The sequence below is a fragment of the Babesia bovis genome, chromosome 3, assembly GCF_000165395.2.
Source record: "Babesia bovis T2Bo chromosome 3, whole genome shotgun sequence".
In the NCBI taxonomy this organism is placed as follows: Eukaryota; Apicomplexa; class Aconoidasida; order Piroplasmida; family Babesiidae; genus Babesia; species Babesia bovis.
The window spans coordinates 1032883-1052504 of NC_010575.1; the positions used below are offsets into that span (position 1 = coordinate 1032883).

Consider the following 19622-nt stretch of genomic DNA (forward strand, 5'->3'; position numbering starts at 1 on the left):
ATAGATCACAAGTAACAATATTTAGAATATTAGCCTTATTCTATTGCGTACTTTAGCACTAAAAATATCGGACGATAATATTAATGCCAAGTAAGTTTATATACATAACTATGGTCGTAAAGTGGTTGAATGAATCAAAAAACAACAACAAACCAATGTACTTTTCGCTGTATTCGTTGTTTTAAATAGCGACTGGAACTAATCATCAATAAAGCAAACACGGGATACTTGACGATTAGATGTGTGTGGAAACTGTGTTGTATATCTTGCCATGAATAAAGTGCTGGATGTATATTTGATAATTATTGTAAACCATATTTATTAATTACGCTGGTGCATATAGCTGGTGATTGTGACCCCTCCATGAAACACACAACGACCCAGTACCACCCTCGTTCATGTTACATTCTGTAGTGTAACAATAGGTCATAATTGTTATTCAGAATGAGAGAAATCGTACACATCCAAGCCGGTCAGTGTGGTAACCAAATTGGTGCCAAATTCTGGGAAGTCATCTCCGATGAACATGGAATCGACCAGGTAAGCTAATAAAGGCTCTAAAATGTTTAAGCACGTATTCAATGCCTATGTAACATTATTAATCATATCCACAGAGCGGTACTTACCACGGAGATAGCGACCTCCAGCTGGAGCGCATAGATGTCTTCTACAATGAAGCTACCGGTGGAAGATACGTTCCACGCGCTGTACTCATGGACCTCGAACCCGGAACCATGGATTCAGTGCGCGCCGGACCTTTCGGACAACTATTCAGACCAGACAACTTCGTATTCGGTCAAACCGGTGCCGGTAACAACTGGGCCAAGGGTCATTACACCGAAGGTGCGGAACTTATCGACTCAGTCCTTGATGTCGTACGCAAGGAAGCAGAAGGATGTGATTGCCTGCAGGGATTCCAAATTACACACTCACTCGGTGGAGGTACCGGAAGTGGTATGGGAACCCTACTCATCAGCAAAATACGCGAAGAGTACCCAGACAGAATCATGGAAACTTTCTCTGTTTTCCCATCACCAAAGGTCTCCGATACCGTCGTAGAACCTTACAACGCCACTCTCTCTGTGCACCAACTAGTAGAAAACGCCGATGAAGTACAGGTCATTGACAATGAAGCGCTGTATGATATCTGCTTCCGTACACTCAAGTTGACAACGCCAACATACGGAGACCTCAACCATCTGGTTTCAGCAGCCATGTCCGGTGTAACATGCTCACTGCGATTCCCCGGACAACTCAACTCTGACCTCAGGAAACTTGCCGTTAACCTTATCCCCTTCCCCAGGTTACACTTCTTCATGATCGGATTCGCACCACTCACCAGCAGAGGAAGCCAGCAGTACAGAGCACTCTCAGTGGCCGAACTTACACAACAAATGTTCGACGCCAAGAACATGATGTGCGCCTCAGACCCAAGGAGAGGTAGATACCTCACCGCTTGCGCTATGTTCAGAGGAAGAATGAGTACCAAGGAAGTTGATGAACAAATGTCCATGGTCCAGAACAAAAACAGCTCATACTTCGTAGAATGGATCCCACACAACACAAAGTCAAGTGTTTGTGACATACCACCAAAGGGACTCAAGATGGCCGTCACCTTCGTAGGAAACTCTACCGCCATCCAGGACATGTTCAAGAGAGTATCAGAACAATTCACAGCCATGTTCAGAAGAAAGGCCTTCCTTCACTGGTATACCGGAGAAGGTATGGACGAAATGGAATTCACAGAAGCCGAATCGAACATGAACGATCTAGTCAGCGAATACCAACAGTACCAAGAAGCAACCATCGACGACGATGCCGATGACATGGTAAATGATTATTGAATAACATATGTGGAATAACAAGCGCAAGACAATACCTTGCGGTATAGGCAAGGAACAACGCGCACTTTTAAGCTTTTAACGTATAAACATAGTATAACCTTATTGCATAAGTTCACTAAGAAGGTGATGACATCTCGGGCAGTGGCTCAGTGTCACAAATCAACTGAAGAAGCCACTTCTTCAACATGGGCTCCTCACGTAAACATGGGTAAAATACAGGGTCGCTGCAGATAGTCATTACGAAATAAATCAAACATACATCTTACGCAATGGCTTGGGTAAACACTTACGCAGCATCTCACGAGCACGAGGGTTTTCCGATAAACGTAAATAACAACGAACAACGTGCTTTAATATACGACGAGATGGATTCTCAAGGAAACCCATTACCATACTGTTCAATACAGCAGCAACAGCGTAAAAACGCTCAGGAGTAGCACAAACATATGCCAAACCACGATCATCCAACATTATCTTCTGCACAATGAATATGGCCACCTACGGAATATATGAACAGCACAACATAACCAACAGTCTTTGAAATATCCGAACCAGTTTCCATAATCCGAAGACACAACGCTATAATCTCAGTGTTCAATAGAAAACAAATGACTTCCTCGTCGTCGCTCTAAATAGTGTATATAGCAGGAATAAGACAATACCTTTACCAAAGCACCAATCACACCTAGACAAGTCAACTTCAAATACTCAAGACGACGACTCTTGCATGATGAATTTAAAAATGGATATAAAAATAAAGGGATATGAGCTGTATATAGATTAACTGGGCTAATACTCACCAACCTGCAAGAAATACACGACGTGTTTGAGGATGAGATGCGATACATTGAAGAAGCGTCAGTGAATTGGAAGCCTTGGTAGAGTCAGACATCGAAAGACTCATCGGATGTAAATAGTGACTGTACGCATATATACACTTATAATATACACCTACTATACCGATACAATCTCATACAATAAAGTTGCCATGGTACCAAAGGAATACCATAGCAGTACAGGCAAGTCAGGGTGATGCTCACGCTGCTTGGACAACTCAGCCAAGGCATATTCACGCTTCTCGGGCACAGCAAGGTCCAATATCAATTGTTGAAGCACACTTTCAGGTACCTTCTCACTCACAGCGGAAGAACCGCCACCGGATTTAACCGATTTGACGCTCTGGCCACTAACCTGCAATGAACCATCGTTCATATGGCTAGATGATAAAGCATCAGCATGATCCATAGTGTATGCAACTTTTGCACACAGTTACGATATATATACAGTGATATAAATTGTACTTAGGGTCACCAAGGACCCAACATACCATACATACACATCAAAGCTAAAGATGAATATTATATCAGTTACATGTGCCTAGCAATCTCACCCTTAGCCAAAACACGAAGACCCTCAGCAACGCTGCCAACGGAAGCACGCTCACGAGGATCAACCAACATCAAATGGTCAAACACATAACGAGCAGCCTTAGCACAAATCGGGAATCTCTGATTAGGAGAGTCCAATTGTAAAACATCACGAATAGTAGAAAGCCAAACACAAGGTGGAATAGTCCAATATTCGTCACGGTTCCACCATAAACGACCCTCTTCAGGGTCAACCTCCTGAGGAGGATTCAATAACGCAGGGGGACCTGAACCAAAAGGTGAACGTAAATGATCAACCATACGACGACCAAGTAATACCTCAATCACAGATAAACCAATGCCCCAGGCATCAGAAGAACGGTCTATCTCAATAGTCTGAGCACGCTTAGAATTGCTGTGCTTCTTAGTGTAATACTCCAACAGGCGCTGCTCAGGAGATTCGTACCACGAAGTACCACCAGTGAACTCCTTAGTAAACTCCATTGAAGCTGCACCAAGGTCAATCACCTTGACGTCAATACGGTTGACTCCACCATGCTCATACATATCAAGCACAATGTTATCAGGCTTCAGATCGTTGTGACGAATTCCCAACTCAGAAAATTGAGATACACGCTCTAGAGCAATGATACACCAGTCTATCTTGTTCAACTCATATAAAGGAGTGTTACGTGATGAAGGGAAGCGAGATGAACACTCTGAACGAATTATTTCAAAAAAATCAGGACCAAACAATTTACGTGTAACTAATAAAGCTGTGCCAGGGTCCTTCTTATCTAGATAGTACCCTAAAACCTCGGAAGTTGGCCAGTCGTCAGTCATAATACGAGATTGACGACCTGATCCCAGGGTTTGTCCCATCAATTTCTGATAAATATACAAATGGCATCCAATCTCACGCTTTATGCTGCGACCATCACGAGCATTACAGTCCTTTACACTCTTGACAGCAACTTTCAAGGCGATCTTCGGAAATTGCTTAGGTAACCAATAAGCATTGTACACTACACGCATTGTAGAATTTTGAGAAATCAACAAAGACGATGCATCAGGAACTAAACGCAAATCAGCTGCAGGTGATAGTAAACCATTCTGCAATGAAGTACGAAATGTAATCGGGCCCACACGCTCATAAAGTGGGCGATAATCAGCAAAATTTATCTCAACATAGTTAGCAAAATCATCCAATACTCCAATAGATGATGGTGGCCAGTCAACAGATTCCGTGACTATATCTGAAGTAGAATTTATAGTAGTAACGGACTTCGGTACCACAGTGCATGAATTCAAAATAGGATTAGAAACCTGATGTGGAGAATAGCTACCAGAGGTAACACGAAGATTCTCATCTTTCAAATTAACTTTAGAAGAACCACGTAAACAACTCACGTGGTCAATGTCGTCAGTGTTGTAAGGAATTTCCCTAGTCTTACGAACACGACAAATGACTGAAGGTGAATTCATAGTTGCATCAGTTCCAAAAAAAGCATCATGTGGAATAGGATATTGACCAAATGAACCCATACCAATGTCAAGCATAGTACTCTATCAATTATAAAAGAGAGCCAAAATATCCAATCTTCAATGATAATCAATCAAATAGCATCCTAACAGTCAAACTGCATTATTAATAATAACTACATTTAAGCAGGCAATTGTGCCAGAACGAAAATAAACTGCATGAATTGTTATACACAATCCAAACAGACAACCATCTATACCAAAATTTTATAGACAATCCAAAGCACTTTAATCAACTATACTCACCGCAATAATATACAACGGCAATAAGGAATACCATAAACAAAACACAGACAAGGTAACACGAACAACAAGTACATGAAACATACAAAAAAGGTTATAAACCGAAAATAAACACAAGTATAAAGTATGTATTAATATGAATATGACCAAAGTAACCGTGCACCGTAATAATAACGGAGTACACAGACAATGCTCAACGAGCTTGACCAAAAGCCCTAAGGGGCAGCAAGGTGTAAACACGCAGGAAAAGCACGCGGCCGATGATGTGCACCTCAAGGATAGTAGAGACACACAAAGACACAACTCAATTAATACAAAGCAATGATAATCAAGTGTGTATACGACTCGACGTGTTGACCCGCAAAATGTTACAATTGCGCCCCTAAAATTTTGGTTATGAAAATCTATAGTAACAACAAGCAACCCCAAGGGTATACACAACTTGCCATACACACCTAAACAGCAGTAAATAAATTACACACCAAATTTAAAAAATACGTTTTAGTATTGTATATGTATATAATTGTTAGCAGTACACATGTACCATCAGAGCAGTGGTGAGTTCAATTAACTAGCCATGTGCCGAAAATGTCGCGCATGAATAAAATCGCACAATATTATTCCACAATTTCTATATAGAGTAATAAAACCTTTTGATGCTTTGGAATAGTCATATATCTTGTCTATGTAAACAAGTTCCCATGGTTATTCGTTATACTATATATACCTCCTACTTACATCAAAGATAATTGAGCCAAAAGTGCATTTATACTATAATAGTGATAACAGTGGAGATAACATCAGGATTTGATATTATAGAACACATGTCTAATAGATATTATCCACCAACAGCATAGGGCACCAAATGTAATTCATTAGGAAACCTTATTGGTAAATATGACTATTCTGGTTATTTATGATGTCACAAAAGATAAAATAAACATTAAACTCCTGGATAAACGTAGTAGAAAAGGACATTGTAAATGTACTCCATGCATCCACCTAAGGGCCACTGTATAAATGTATACACAATTATACACATTTATAATAGTTATATATATATATATATATATATATATATATATGTTAAATCGTAGGTAATTATGTGATAATATTAATAAATTTCATATCACCCCCATTTTGCAAAGTTTGTACTTTTACTCCAACACCATACTAATAATGCTACTAGTATATTGGCCTCTTCGGAGTGCCATCAGAAAAAATTGGAACGATACAGAGAAGATTAGCATGGCCCCTGCGCAAGGATGACACGCTCAAATCGAGAAGTGTAAAAACGATTTTTTTGAAAATTCCAGGCAATATATGATTTGAAAGCTTCATTTAAAGTGTTGAATAAAGCAATGGTAGTAGTTGCTCCAAGGATAATGCCACGACCATGGATGAACATATGTTCGTGAAATTGTCTTATGCATCGGGAAATCATTTGAATAACTGATTGTATCTCATTTATCCCTTCAAATGAACCAATGATATGCCATCAACCAAGACACTGCATAACAGGGAATTAGCGTCTAAACAAGCAATCTTTAGAATAAATAAGCAATGCCAAACGTAGTGTTTAAACATAACTAAAAAACATAGCGCAATCCATGGCAAAAATGCGTAAGAAACAATATGGCAAGCATAAATAACAAGATGAGCTGCAGATGATATATAACAGTATATGGACAAACAAAACAATAATTAAAACTAAAAAGTGCAAGTGATGAACTATAGAATTAATTATATGAATAGGTATAGGGTCGTGTGTTACACTAGCACAATTAAAACAGAATAACTCATGCACTAAATAACATTTCAAAGGAAACTGCAAAATGTTATCATGGATGATACACTAGAAAGATCACTAAAAGAACTTGGTCAATGTGTTACCTGCCTCCATACCAACTCGGGAGCGCAATTAGAAGACATATTCAGACTTAGACACCTGTTCCCATAGTATGTCAACACATGCGTTTCAACACATCATACGACAGCTCAAAATTTGTTAATGATATGCGAGGATTGTCATTTAACCTGAGCAACTTCTTTTCAGCATACGCGCCAAGATTAGATTCCTTCCTAGTAGGGCCAGTCAAGCCACAAGTGGACGAGACGAACGTCTCATTCGGAGATAAGATATTTGGTAAGCTAGGAAATATATAATATATTGCACATAGTTGCCGATCTACTAAGCGTTAAAAAGTCAGACGACACACTCGACCGTTGGAAGCAACTCAAGAAAAACCTCAACACATCATCAGACCCACTTGTGCACAAGGATAATATCATCACCGCAGTTGATGCACATAATCAACTGCTGCAGGAACTGGTACACAAAACCATAAATTTCGGTAAGAAAGTTTAACTATACACATTAATGCGATATATAGATAAACCACAAAAACACTCCGAAGCAAACAAACACCTAAAGTTGGGAGTTAAAAGGGCTAAAAAGAACATAGGTAAGTCCTAACGAATAATATTATGCCATGTTGCCACAGAACTGGACAAGTACATCGAAAAATTAATGTGGTAACACAATCAATGTGACTTTTTGCAACAAAAAGGAAACAATGTCACTGCCGGATTGGAAGGGTCTACTAAAATGGACCCTTCAACACGTACCAGAAAATTCCACAGGTAGGGAACAAACAGGTCATAGTCAATGGCAAAACAGGGAATAAGAAACCTATATCTAAAGAGGATGTGGAATTCCTACAAAAAGCAATGGATAGCGTGCACGATCACGATAAAAAGGTTAAATCAGCAGCACAACTCATACATGATATGGCCACAAAGGAGAAGATAGACAATGTAGATGAACTGTTGGACGCATTTGACACGATGGAACAATTCTACGAGGAACACCCGGGAAACGCGTCTTCAGTGCATAGAACGGGGATGCTTGATGCAATTGCGCAGCATATAAAACAAGGAAATACAAAAATATTGCCCGCGGCTCTATCGGTATGTTGCCCACAGCAAAAAACATATAACCACAGCTACTTATAACAACCATATCAAACAATGAAAAGGTGCAAGAAGAAGCTACAAAGGGGCCACTCATGCAAAACCTATTGGACCTAAGAGAGAAAGTGGATAATACAAACTTGGAGCCTAAACTCATAACAGCCATCGCAGCAGTGACAAGACATTGCACAACAGCCGAAAAACACTTTGTCAAAGTCGGAGGAATGCGCTACATCGCACAGTGCACAGCAAAACATAACCTAAAAGTCAAAGAAAAGGCCGCATTGCTCATTTACCACTTTGTTAACCTGCAGAAATTAGATAAAAGAGAAGCAAACAACGTACAGTTGCTCACGACCGTGAGAAATCTTATGCCACTAGATGTAAAGAACCACGGTAAGCAAACCTTTGCAATATTGCATATCACACAGGTATACAATACGCAGAAGTTTGCGTCAACCTCTTCGCGGCAATAGTCTCCAAATACCCCAACAGTATCAATAAAAACGATGCACTAACACTCTGGAACCAACTTGCAAAGGCAATAGAAAACACAGAGGAATTAGAAGCAGCAAAAGATACACTAAAGGAAGTGCGCCAGGCAATAAACAAACTAAGATCGTAAACGATACCTTTCATGAAAAGTGGTTTTGTGTGTGTGTTATGCGGCCGAGCCGAACTCTTGGCGAACTGACAATGGTAAAATACCAATGACGTCCATACCTTTAGACACCGCACCCTGACTTATGCAGGTCACACACAAAGGCCACAGCTCACACGCTACACAAAAAGCAGTGAAGCCGGTATACAGATAGGAATAACGTAACGTGTACACAAAACACCTTCAGTATCGCAGAACAGCGTGTCCAATGCCTTAAGACACCAACTAGAACTGCAAACACCTATCTTCACAGAACAGTGAATGTGTACAGCACGTGGTTTAGGGTTGTTCAGGCCATGGCAAAAGAGCCAATACGCCTGGCGATTTATACTGATGCTGCATACAACCCGCCAACCGTATTTGTAATATCGGGTTTCGATACCTGGATCACATATAAATAACATTGTAATATACAAGCTATTTGAAGCTAACAGATGCCACGTCTAACGTGGTTTGTGCAATGTTTATCTTGCCAACATAGGCTACACACCGATATGGAATACTACAAATGAGAAATTACCTAGACTGGTATTAATCCAGAACACATAAACATTGCGTTGCTATATGTTAAAAGACACTAATAGTCGTTAAAGTGACATGTTGAGCCTTTACTATTCCCAAGGGCTTTCAACAATGTTCGCACAATATTAGCTTACACATTTTATAACGCAAATAGTATTCAAATTCTGTAAATGTTAAACTAGATATCATGAGTCAGTATAAGCTAGGATATGACATAGGGTAATGCTGCATAACAAAGTAGTGCCATACAATCAATATACATTAAAGTATCTAAACATAGCCTTAAATCATGCAATATAACGTACATCTACTGTGTAGAACAATAGGAGAACTATGTAAAACACAGAAAGTCCATAGATTAAGAAGTCCAAAACAATGGGATTGTAGTAGTACTGGACACTCCAAGGAACTGTGGAAGAATAGCAAAAATGCACGCCATCTGTGGTATAAACACTGGAATGACACAGCACAAAGCGATGTGTCAGATAGATACAAAGAACCAATATCAGGAAACCTTGGATATCGCACAATCCGCTCTACACCTAATATAACATGGCAACACGAAAATAAACTTAACCTTAATAAAAGGTTCATGTCTTCCAAAACCGATCCTGATGTATCAAATGATATCAAACATATAAAGGCAGGAAAAACTTTAACATTGAGGGATCTGTTGTGGCCAACCGACAGCATGCTGAAGAAGAAAATTGCAATAAGCTCAGCATTCCTCATCATATCAAAAGTAGCAACTATAGCCATACCAATGTGCATGTCAGCAATGATAGATATAATGGCAGGAGCGAATGTAACCAACTCAGGGTTGTTCGCAGCACTGGGAATGGGAAACATGGCATCAACACAATTTGGGTTGGCAAAATTGTATCTTGCAGCATATTGCATAGCAAGATTGTCGTCTTCATTCTTCACAGAAGCAAGAAATGCAATATTCAGCACCGTCATGGAAAGAACAGGAATGATGAACGCATCTAAAATGTTTATGAAAATACATTGCCTAGATATCGATTTTCTACTCATGTCTAAATCAGGTGAAATATCGACGATATTCACACGTGGAATAAAAGCAATATCACAGGTGTTGCGTATACTAGTCTTCCAAATAGTACCAACAATGCTAGAGTTCACAATGGTCACAGCACTGCTGTGCTATAAACTGGGATTCGTTATAGCGTCATTAACAGCAAGCACTATGTTTGTATACGTGTTTTTCACAGCAATGGTAACCAGAAGAAGAATGGTATTAAGAAGGTTCATGGTAAGCGCAGAACAAAAAGCAGCAGGAGTGTTCACCGACTGTATCACAAATGCAGAAGCCGTGCGATACTACAATGCAGAAAATAGAGAACTTAACCGATATGCATCACAACAATTCGATTATGAAACTAACGCAGTCAAGGTACACCAGTCACTAGCAATGCTCAATTTCGGTCAAAATGCAATATTCAACGCCGGACTGTTCACGTCAATGTGGCTCACGCTTAAAGGTATAGCTGAAGGAACAGGTCAATTCGGAGATCTTATACTAGTTAATACACTGCTGTTCCAGTTGGCCATACCGCTGAATCTAATAGGAACCATGTACAGGGAAACTAAAACTAGCATGGTAGATCTACAAAAGTTTCTAGAGTTGTTAAAACAAGAACCAAAGGTACATGACAACCCTGATGCAAAAGAACTTATAATCAATGCTGGGAAAATAGAATTCAAGAATGTATGCCATGCATATGAACAGGCAGTAGGAGCTACAAAAATATTGCACAACTTCTCACTCACACTTGAACAAGGCAAAACTGTAGCTATAGTAGGGGATTCCGGCAGTGGGAAATCCACTATCGCAAAGATGCTATTCAGATTGTATGACCCTTCCGAAGGACAAATATTAATTGATGGACAAGATATAAAAAATGTCACACTCAGCAGCCTCAGGTAAGACTCTAATATGAGATTATATACAACATAGGAATTCTATCGGCATTGTACCGCAGGATGTCGTGCTATTCAACGAATCTATCGAATATAACATCAAGTATGGACGCCCAGAAGCTACCATGGAAGATGTCATAGGAGCAGCAAAACTAGCGGGAATGCATGATACCATACTTAACCTACCAGATGGATATAATACAATAGTAGGAGAAAGAGGAATGAAACTAAGTGGAGGAGAAAAACAAAGAATTGGAATAGCAAGATGCATCCTCAAAAATCCAAAAATATTAGTTTTCGATGAAGCAACAAGCTCACTTGACTCAATGACCGAGCATAAAGTACTAACGGCTTTCAGAAAACTAAGCGCAAACAGAACTACCATCGTCATAGCACATAGACTCTCGTCAATACTGGAAGCAGATGAAATTGCAGTCTTCCGAGACGGAAAAATCGTCGAAAAAGGAGAAACACAAAAAATTATGGAGGACCCAAATGGGTACCTACAACAAATCATACGATCAAACGCAGTCATGAAAATATAACTAATAAATTAGTTAACGTGACGCTACAGGAGGTACGCGTGTGATGAATAAAAAGTTAAACTGCTTATTGACATAAGACGTCACACCAGATACCAACTCCGATGTTATCGTGGTCCAAGGCTCAGTAGATATGTATAAACTGTAGTCGGAATTGTGCTCAACGTAAACATTGAAACACTAAACGTAATTAATGACAATGAAAAATACACACCTCAAAACGACCACTGGCGATAAAATTGCCTTCACCACTAAAAAGAAACTCCGATAATGATTTGTATGATGCTATGATAGACTCGAAATTAATACCACAAGATGAAGCATGAAATCCTGATGAAAAGTATTGGCCAATCTTCTTAGAGTGATAAAGCACATGTAAAATGTCACAACCCTTCACCTCAGCACAAGGAAACTCCAAAGGTGTGGCATTTAGAGATGTACGTAAAACATTCAGAAAACCAGAATCCAGCATTCTCTACACATAATGCAAACATAAAAAAGCTATGCTACCTTCGTTAAAACACCAAATTGACTTGATGTTTTATAAAAATGATCTTGATCACCACTTCCAGAAATGCAAACGATGCCAATATCAGAATCAATGTAATTTACATAAGCATAAGTAAACGCCCTGTAGAAAAATAGTAACAACTAATCGAAAACACATACTGATCATTGAAGTCAGGAAGACATAAAGGAGTCCAACTCTCTTGTTGACGCAGAGAATGAGATGTGCTAACCATGTTTACCACAATCGCAATGTCTACAACATTTCTAAACAACTGTATTCACCAACCTGAAGGAGTGAAAACGACGTTCTTCGACATTGTTAACACAGCAACACGGTTACTAACAACCATAAAGGAACAACTGAGTATTAATATAGGTCATCACCAAAACCTACAGAATGTTCGACGTATTAAACTCTGTAAAAAAAGACCTTAAAGTACTTCGAGTTGTAGGAGGTAAAGGTAAAGCCTCGTAACAACAAGTGTCAAACAATCCCAAAATGCCATCCAAATTGGACACCAAATTGTGTAAAATCGACTGAGTACCACCCAATAAGTTTTGAACGTCATAGGATGGCCGCTTTAACAAAATCTTCTCAACACCGCAAGTCAAAATAGATAAAACCTGCAAATGGAGATTAGATAGAATCTTATACACAGCTAATGGAGATGACCCTGGAGATGATATCCCAAAGTAACATAATGGACCACGCTCAATATACACAAAACACTGGTCTCCCGCTTGAATATATCTCAACTCATCCTTCTCTGTGTACTCAGATAATAAAGTAGACACCTTGGATACAACGGCACACAAGACTCCTATCACGCATTAAGCGATCGTAACAACAACATACCGTAAAAGGATAGCGATTGATCTCCATCGGGACAACTGAATAACATTAGAACATAAATACAAGATCAATCACTAACATCCAAGATATGTTACACATATAAAAGAACAAAACAATGCGATACGATATCACTTACTTAGTAAACAGCGGTTTACCCGCATAGGTAAACGCGTATACCTTTGTGCCCATTCTAAACTGGGTCTAGAATCCTTAATATATACACAATCCCGAACGTACACATCCTAGCAATAATACCGTATTGACGATATATTAAGCTTCCACGTGCACACACATGATCTTATTAATATAAAAACACATTGTAAGTTTATTTTACCTCAGAATCCATGTCAATAACGATCACATCGTGTAATGTCTAATGAATGGGGAAACATGTAACATAGAACCATTAAAACCGCAATAATAAGGTATATAAAACACAAATAAAATCTACATTATAATCCATCGCACTAACAGATTTAGACAGCAATCAAAACCAGTGTATGTGCTGTAATATTCCTGACTTTATATACCATCTACTTAGCGTTCACATTTAGCAATAATTGGTAAATATATAAGAACAGAGTCTTTCTGGAGAACGGAATTGTATTCACGGTTTTTAGAGTGTTAAAAATACAACAAACAATGTCAACTGTGTGACAAATTAAGACCAGAAATTGATATGTAACGTGGATTGTAGTAGGCAGTGACTCAAACTATCGAATCCGATATTTCAGCATACACAGCTTTCATATTTGGTGATAACAGTCACCTGTATATGTCAATGGGATCGCATTTACGCTAGGAAAATGCAGCATGGGATTGTGAAATACGATAAGTGGGAGGATGTCCTATGGGTCTACAATGGATTGCAATCCCATATAAGAACACCATTAAACGGTTCTTTGGTGGGAATTAATGTAGAAGATGAGACCATTAAGTACAGCCATTGGGGATACCAGCAGCAATCATCATTTGAAGGAGTTTACAACGAACTATGTGGATGCTGTAGAATATCACCGAACGCAATACAGCCGTACGAATCTGCTCTAGTAGTATCTAATGCTGATTGTGTAGAAATAATGAATAAAGATGGAGGACGAAGGATGAGAGTTACTTCAACAAATGCCGAGATGCAAGTCACAAACTATGGAAAGAATCACATAGTATGCTCTTTATTACACTGTACGCAGAATCATTCAACAGCGTGGCTAGGAACTAATGGAGATACTGTATACGGCCTCGATTCAAACGTTGGTGCCATTACCAACACATTCAAAGTCAATATGAGCCAAGATGGATTCCAAGATAAAGTAACAGTGATATCAGATTTTTCTGGAAATGCAACAAGAAGCTCATGCATATTCTCATATTGTCAACCGTACGCAACGGACGATGCCACCACGTGTGATGACCAGTTCACACAAGGACCACCAAATGATGAATCCAACAGTCCAAAGAAATCGTCACTGGAAAATATCGCGAAAAGGTACGGAAGCATAGAAGCAATTCCTGAATTTGTACCCTCTAGTGCACAAAGTTTACATCCAGTTGGGATTTTTACTAAAACAAATGATAAATGTGATGTAACATTTGGAGCATTATCACTCAGTTATGCTATCCAAAGTCAAAGTGATTCACAATCGTCCATTGAACGCTCAAGAGATAAAATATGTGTAGGTATGCTATCGGGACTCGTACACGTCTTGGACACCAGGATGCAACATATAGCTCATACAATAGAAGCACAAAATAACGCAGTTGGTAACCTATCTGCATATGGAACCCTTCTTGTTACGTCAGGATGCTACCTCTATGGAGACACGCTGATACATGAACCGCTACTGGAGGTACATGACATGCGACTCAAGAAAAGTGGCTCACTCTGGCTAGGCGCACCTATACGCTCAACGTCATTCGTACCTAATACTTGCAAAGTATTAGCCATGCAGGAAGATGGAGGATTCTACGAATGTGACCTTTTAAATATGCAACACATAAGGTATCCTAATATATCAAATCGTGACGCATGGAAATATCATGATATAGATGTCAATACGTCCAACGTAAAAGGAATATATAGAGTGTTCACAGCGAATGAAGCGTATACATTGAACACCATCAATTTGGAAATTAATGGTCAATCTGGTCATGGAATGAATGCTAACGATATAACTCCAGAGTGCCGAAAAATAGATTGCGATCGAATTAAATACACAAACAATACACCTTATGCATCTTTAATCGGATCATTTAAAGGAGATGTAGTGCAAGTATTTGTGCAAGTCTTCTTTTTCCTTGAAAAATTGATGTCTATAAGATACCATACATGTGAAGTAGAACACTGTGTTACGTGCCAAATAGGTTTCGCGATACATATGCTAAAGATAGCACATGAAAACAGAAAAGGTGGAATCACGGATGTGGAAAATAAATTTGCAACGACCAAACAACCGGAACTCAAAGTTACCCAATTACAGGAACTAATGCCAGTTGATAGATCTGAAACAGATGCAACATCTATACAGAGGTTGTTCCTGTGGGTCATTGAAAAGATTAATTCAGAACTCGAAATCTACTATGAGAGAAAGCAAAACGGTATTGTAACCTCAAATCACGAAATAATTAAAAGCGTATTTGGATTCTCAAAAACTGTTGACGCCATGTGTAAAAATGGACACAAAAGTCACAAAGTGGTAGATAATGAATTCTGCTTGACGTATGCTCAAATCAATGCAGGAGGGTCGTATGAAGAAGAAATGACATCATTTTGCACCGAGTGTGCGAAACCCGTAGAAACCAAGTACACTACAACGTTCAACGACTCACCAAATTTCATGGTTATTAACTGTGATCTAGACGCCACTTACAAAATAAAACAGATTAAAGATGATGAAAGTTTCCTAGGACAATCGTATAAACTGACAACAGTTGTTTTCTCTGTGCCGTCAGAAGACAAGAACTACAGACTACTTGCATATGTTAAGTTGTCAGAACAAATGAAGGTTAGTTTTTTCACAAGAAATTTAACGAGTACCAGGATACACAAGAATGGTTGTTGATCAACGACGGTTATATCTGCGAAATAGAAGATAGTAACCAGATTTTCGATTTCTCTGCGCCATGGAAAGAACCAATTATGCTCATATATAGAAAATGTAACATGGGTGTAATTAAGGAAATTAACCCATCCGCTGATGGTGATGTGACCATGATTAACGTCAATGGAAGAATAGTACCATTGCCCGCACCAAATGAAAAGATACCTATACCGGCATCTATATTTATATCGGAATCTAATATCGCACATAACCCTCGAGCACATGATAAAAATCGGACATTTGTCCCGTTCTCAGTAAATGAGCTTCTTACTATTCGTCACAAGGATTATATAGTAGCGCTGGATGTTGAAGGTGTAAAGACAGGAGTTGAAACATTGGAAGGTTCAAGATACCGAAAACTACCGGATGCTTTTAGTTCACCCCGGACTATGACGATGAATAGAGAATCGTTCGTATATTCTGCTGATGAAACCGAAGAACAAGAATTGTCAACGTTAGCAAGGTACGTATCAAAACATGTTCCCAGATTACTTAACAGAGTGAGTGCAGTACGAGGGTGTGGAGAAGCTTTTGGCATCCCATTCCTGGACCATTATATACATCGTCGAGAACCGCCTAAAGATTATCTTACGAGGTAAATTGCCGTAGGTAAAGTATAATGGTGAAACAGGTTCTCGGGCATACACCAAGGTGACCTAGATTTGAAATCATCATTGCACTGGCTGACAACTAGGAAATCTATCTATATGAAAATTAGATATCTAGTGGACGCAGGATGTAAGATATTGGGGCATGGCTTAGAACAGGATTTCAAAATGCTAAATATAGTAGTCCCAAAGTCACAGGTTATTGACACCGTTGAATTGTACAGATTGCCAGGGCGAAGATATATCTCTCTGCAATTCCTTGCGGCGCATATATTGAATATAAGAATACAAGATGGCGAACATGACTCTATCGAGGACGCAAAAGCAGCGCTCTACCTTTATAGGTATGGTTTTAACGCGTACAAATCATTCGTTATAGAAAATATCTAGAGTACAAAGAGAAGGGGGAACTTCAAGATGTACTAGCGTCATTGTATGACATTGGGTATAGGACAAACTGGGTTGTAAATTAATTATGGTCTGTTTAAAGGAGCCCATAAAGGGCCATAAAACAGTACACCCCTAGGTTCCATAGTTAAACTACGTAATCCAACACCTGAAAGTTTTTAATGAATTGATATAGTTAACTAACCTGTAAATATGTGGTAACCGGCGTGGAGCACATAGAAAAATGCAATGGTAAGGTATGCAACCTTTATGTCGAAATGGCCAACCGTACGGTTAAGAAATACCGGTAGAGAAAACATCAGGAATACATCCCACATGATTAACATCACACCAGCAAATTCGAATATTTTATACGAAAGTGGATGGCTTAAAATGGAAGCGTGCATACATGATGAAATTGCAGACTTGGGGTACGACGAAAAGGCAGAGAAGCAAAATATCAGTATACCAATGGCTACTTGAGATAATGGAATGTTATACGGCAACAATTCCGGTATCATACCACAAAACGGTAAGATAGCCAAAGAAATGCTGCTTAAAATAAGACAACTGAAAATTATTATGATTTATGAGTCAAACCTACCGATAAATGTTAGAAGATGTCCTATACGTATTTACAGAGTGGCCATTACGTGAAGAAGAAACTGATACTAGCTTCCTGCAAAGTAAGCCTCCCAACTTCTCGGCCAGTAACAATAAGGCACATATCAAACTAGTCGATAGCAAGCTAGAATCCAATAAACCTTGATTAGCAAATGCTGGAATTTCATCAGTGTACTAACAATAAAACGAACCAGTGATTGGGATGATGAAGCATATCATGGAATGTTGAAACGCAGTTTCCAAAGTCAGAAAAGTTATCTGCTTTAATAAATTGCCAGATGATATAGCAAGCATCATTCCATCGGTTATATCACCCAATTTCATAATAACTTCATTACAAAGACCATCTGTAGAATACTCCAAATTGTCGTGGTGGAGCATCCCATGTATTGGAGTGGCTTGGGTAAGACCCAGGGAGTAGCAACATAGCGACATCAAAGAGAGGATGAAAAAGGTACCACCCAAAACTATTGAAAAGAGGATCAAATCTGCATCATGTAAAAACAAAAGAAAAAACAAACCGGATTCCGAAGTGAAGTACTTCAACGCATAAGATATGACCAGTAGTGGTAAAACTAACAGTAGAAGAGATGTGGCAGATGCAGTTTGATATAAATTGTTCATCCGGCTATGGATGTCAGGTGTGATCGCAATGTCATAATTATGACTAAGACGATCTAAACCCTTCCTTGCGATATCACATGCTTTAGATAGAGCCTCTTGAAACCCATCCAAAGCCATAATTACCAATATTGAACATGTAAAGAGAGTCTGTTGTTCAAGGTAAGAGCCTACGACAAAAGTCATCGAATATACAGTATCCACCTACCAAAGAAAATGTAGCATAATGGAAATATAAAAATCCATATTACTATGCGACTCAAAACCGTAAAACATAGTAATGCCCGCATAGACATTGTCTGTAGCTATTATATGTACAAAAAGTCAACCAACCTCTGCCAAAAAGTCGGAAAATAACGAACATATTAAAAATGATATGTTCAAAACTATATGACTTAATGGTATCACGTAATAATCTTTTGTTAAATAGGTTAGTAAGACTCCGACTACATTCCACCATAACGATTTCTTTAGTACGTCAGCAATCTGACCGCTCATGTAACTCTGACGAATACTTTCATTCTCATCTGCTACGTCACTTGCGGGTGTTTCATAACCACTGCCAACTATGGATACATCCACAGAATAATATCGTGAACCAGGAGTAGAATATCCATCGAAATTAGATGATCTACGCCCTGCCGGGGCCAACAAGCCAGAATAACGACCTACAAATCCGTCCGGATCACTAGTGTTACCTCTTAAACCGCCTCGTGACGTATTAGGATGTAAAATGTACCGATCCTGCCTATCAAAAGACCTTGTACCAACCATCGCATCAATATTAGCGTCATTTAAAAGAATCAGACAGGCATATGCCCTTTTAAGATACACACATCGTATTATAAGACTGTAATACGTGAATGGATTGGCATAATTCTACCATATAAGGCATGTGCCAAACTACACATTAATAGCAATGTCTACACAAAATGCAGGTGAGGATAAAGCGACAGCACGTCTATTGTACCTGCTTAAAGCAATTCAATGGTTATTTAAAATAACTTGATCTTACTTTATGAACGAATTATATCTTAATATGTTGTGATAGAACATTATACCGGCTATCCATCAAGAATAGAGTACGCGTCGTCTGTACGCCAAACGTAGCAAACATGCTAACACAAAAGTGCACTATAAATTTCTTATATTCTACAGTGGTATGTGTAGATTAGAAGGATCGCATTCAGATCGGTATCGACCACTTATTAATTCCCATGAATAATGCGACGATTCAAACAACGTCTAATATAACAATGTAACATAACACACTAACAATCACGACG

General features: G+C 39.0%; 9 protein-coding genes across 9 annotated transcripts; 5 read left to right on the top strand and 4 right to left on the bottom strand.

The window, feature by feature from the left end:
• Nucleotides 1-427: 427 nt before the first annotated feature.
• BBOV_III004850 (putative Tubulin beta chain) lies at nt 428-1864 on the top strand. Its single transcript, XM_001611566.2, has 2 exons — nt 428-540; nt 615-1864. Exons 1-2 carry the CDS (start codon nt 445-447, stop codon nt 1842-1844), a joined length of 1326 nt encoding a protein of 441 aa, XP_001611616.1. The 5' UTR covers nt 428-444; the 3' UTR covers nt 1845-1864.
• A 92-nt stretch (nt 1865-1956) lies between these two features.
• Nucleotides 1957-3109, bottom strand: BBOV_III004860 (putative CCR4-NOT transcription complex subunit 9). Its single transcript, XM_051767478.1, has 6 exons — nt 2800-3109; nt 2649-2764; nt 2507-2613; nt 2377-2472; nt 2104-2342; nt 1957-2068 (listed from the first exon to the last, which is right to left on the bottom strand). The coding sequence occupies exons 1-6, from the start codon at nt 3087-3089 to the stop codon at nt 1960-1962; spliced, it is 957 nt and encodes a 318-aa protein (XP_051623442.1). The 5' UTR covers nt 3090-3109; the 3' UTR covers nt 1957-1959.
• Nucleotides 3110-3185: 76 nt separating this feature from the next.
• Nucleotides 3186-5217, bottom strand: BBOV_III004870 (Protein kinase domain family protein). The gene has a single exon (XM_001611568.2). The coding sequence runs from the start codon at nt 4769-4771 to the stop codon at nt 3212-3214; it is 1560 nt and encodes a 519-aa protein (XP_001611618.1). The 5' UTR covers nt 4772-5217; the 3' UTR covers nt 3186-3211.
• Nucleotides 5218-6824: 1607 nt separating this feature from the next.
• On the top strand, nt 6825-7538 carry BBOV_III004875 (uncharacterized protein). The gene is made up of 5 exons (XM_051767941.1): nt 6825-6955; nt 6994-7142; nt 7177-7350; nt 7390-7461; nt 7501-7538. The coding sequence occupies exons 1-5, from the start codon at nt 6840-6842 to the stop codon at nt 7533-7535; spliced, it is 546 nt and encodes a 181-aa protein (XP_051623764.1). The 5' UTR covers nt 6825-6839; the 3' UTR covers nt 7536-7538.
• Nucleotides 7307-8594, top strand: BBOV_III004880 (uncharacterized protein; the record flags this gene model as incomplete). The annotated part of the gene is made up of 6 exons (XM_051767503.1): nt 7307-7350; nt 7390-7461; nt 7501-7639; nt 7677-7966; nt 8002-8365; nt 8401-8594. The coding sequence occupies exons 3-6, from the start codon at nt 7573-7575 to the stop codon at nt 8592-8594; spliced, it is 915 nt and encodes a 304-aa protein (XP_051623443.1). The 5' UTR covers nt 7307-7350; nt 7390-7461; nt 7501-7572.
• Nucleotides 8595-9421: 827 nt separating this feature from the next.
• Nucleotides 9422-11645, top strand: BBOV_III004890 (ABC transporter B family member 25 mitochondrial). The gene is made up of 2 exons (XM_001611571.2): nt 9422-11096; nt 11131-11645. Exons 1-2 carry the CDS (start codon nt 9442-9444, stop codon nt 11636-11638), a joined length of 2163 nt encoding a protein of 720 aa, XP_001611621.2. The 5' UTR covers nt 9422-9441; the 3' UTR covers nt 11639-11645.
• Nucleotides 11646-11648: 3 nt separating this feature from the next.
• BBOV_III004905 (Trafficking protein Moprotein n1 family protein) lies at nt 11649-13295 on the bottom strand. Its single transcript, XM_051767881.1, has 8 exons — nt 13135-13295; nt 13002-13036; nt 12540-12966; nt 12432-12505; nt 12305-12398; nt 12146-12266; nt 11850-12110; nt 11649-11815 (listed from the first exon to the last, which is right to left on the bottom strand). Exons 1-8 carry the CDS (start codon nt 13185-13187, stop codon nt 11651-11653), a joined length of 1230 nt encoding a protein of 409 aa, XP_051623687.1. The 5' UTR covers nt 13188-13295; the 3' UTR covers nt 11649-11650.
• Nucleotides 13296-13739: 444 nt separating this feature from the next.
• On the top strand, nt 13740-17178 carry BBOV_III004910 (Exonuclease family protein). The gene is made up of 5 exons (XM_051767205.1): nt 13740-16000; nt 16036-16559; nt 16596-16691; nt 16728-17048; nt 17084-17178. Exons 1-5 carry the CDS (start codon nt 13805-13807, stop codon nt 17175-17177), a joined length of 3231 nt encoding a protein of 1076 aa, XP_051623444.1. The 5' UTR covers nt 13740-13804; the 3' UTR covers nt 17178.
• On the bottom strand, nt 17177-19385 carry BBOV_III004930 (putative integral membrane protein). Its single transcript, XM_051767449.1, has 7 exons — nt 18670-19385; nt 18545-18635; nt 18237-18506; nt 17907-18203; nt 17696-17870; nt 17297-17661; nt 17177-17260 (listed from the first exon to the last, which is right to left on the bottom strand). Exons 1-7 carry the CDS (start codon nt 19108-19110, stop codon nt 17178-17180), a joined length of 1722 nt encoding a protein of 573 aa, XP_051623445.1. The 5' UTR covers nt 19111-19385; the 3' UTR covers nt 17177.
• Between the last annotated feature and the right edge of the window lie 237 nt (nt 19386-19622).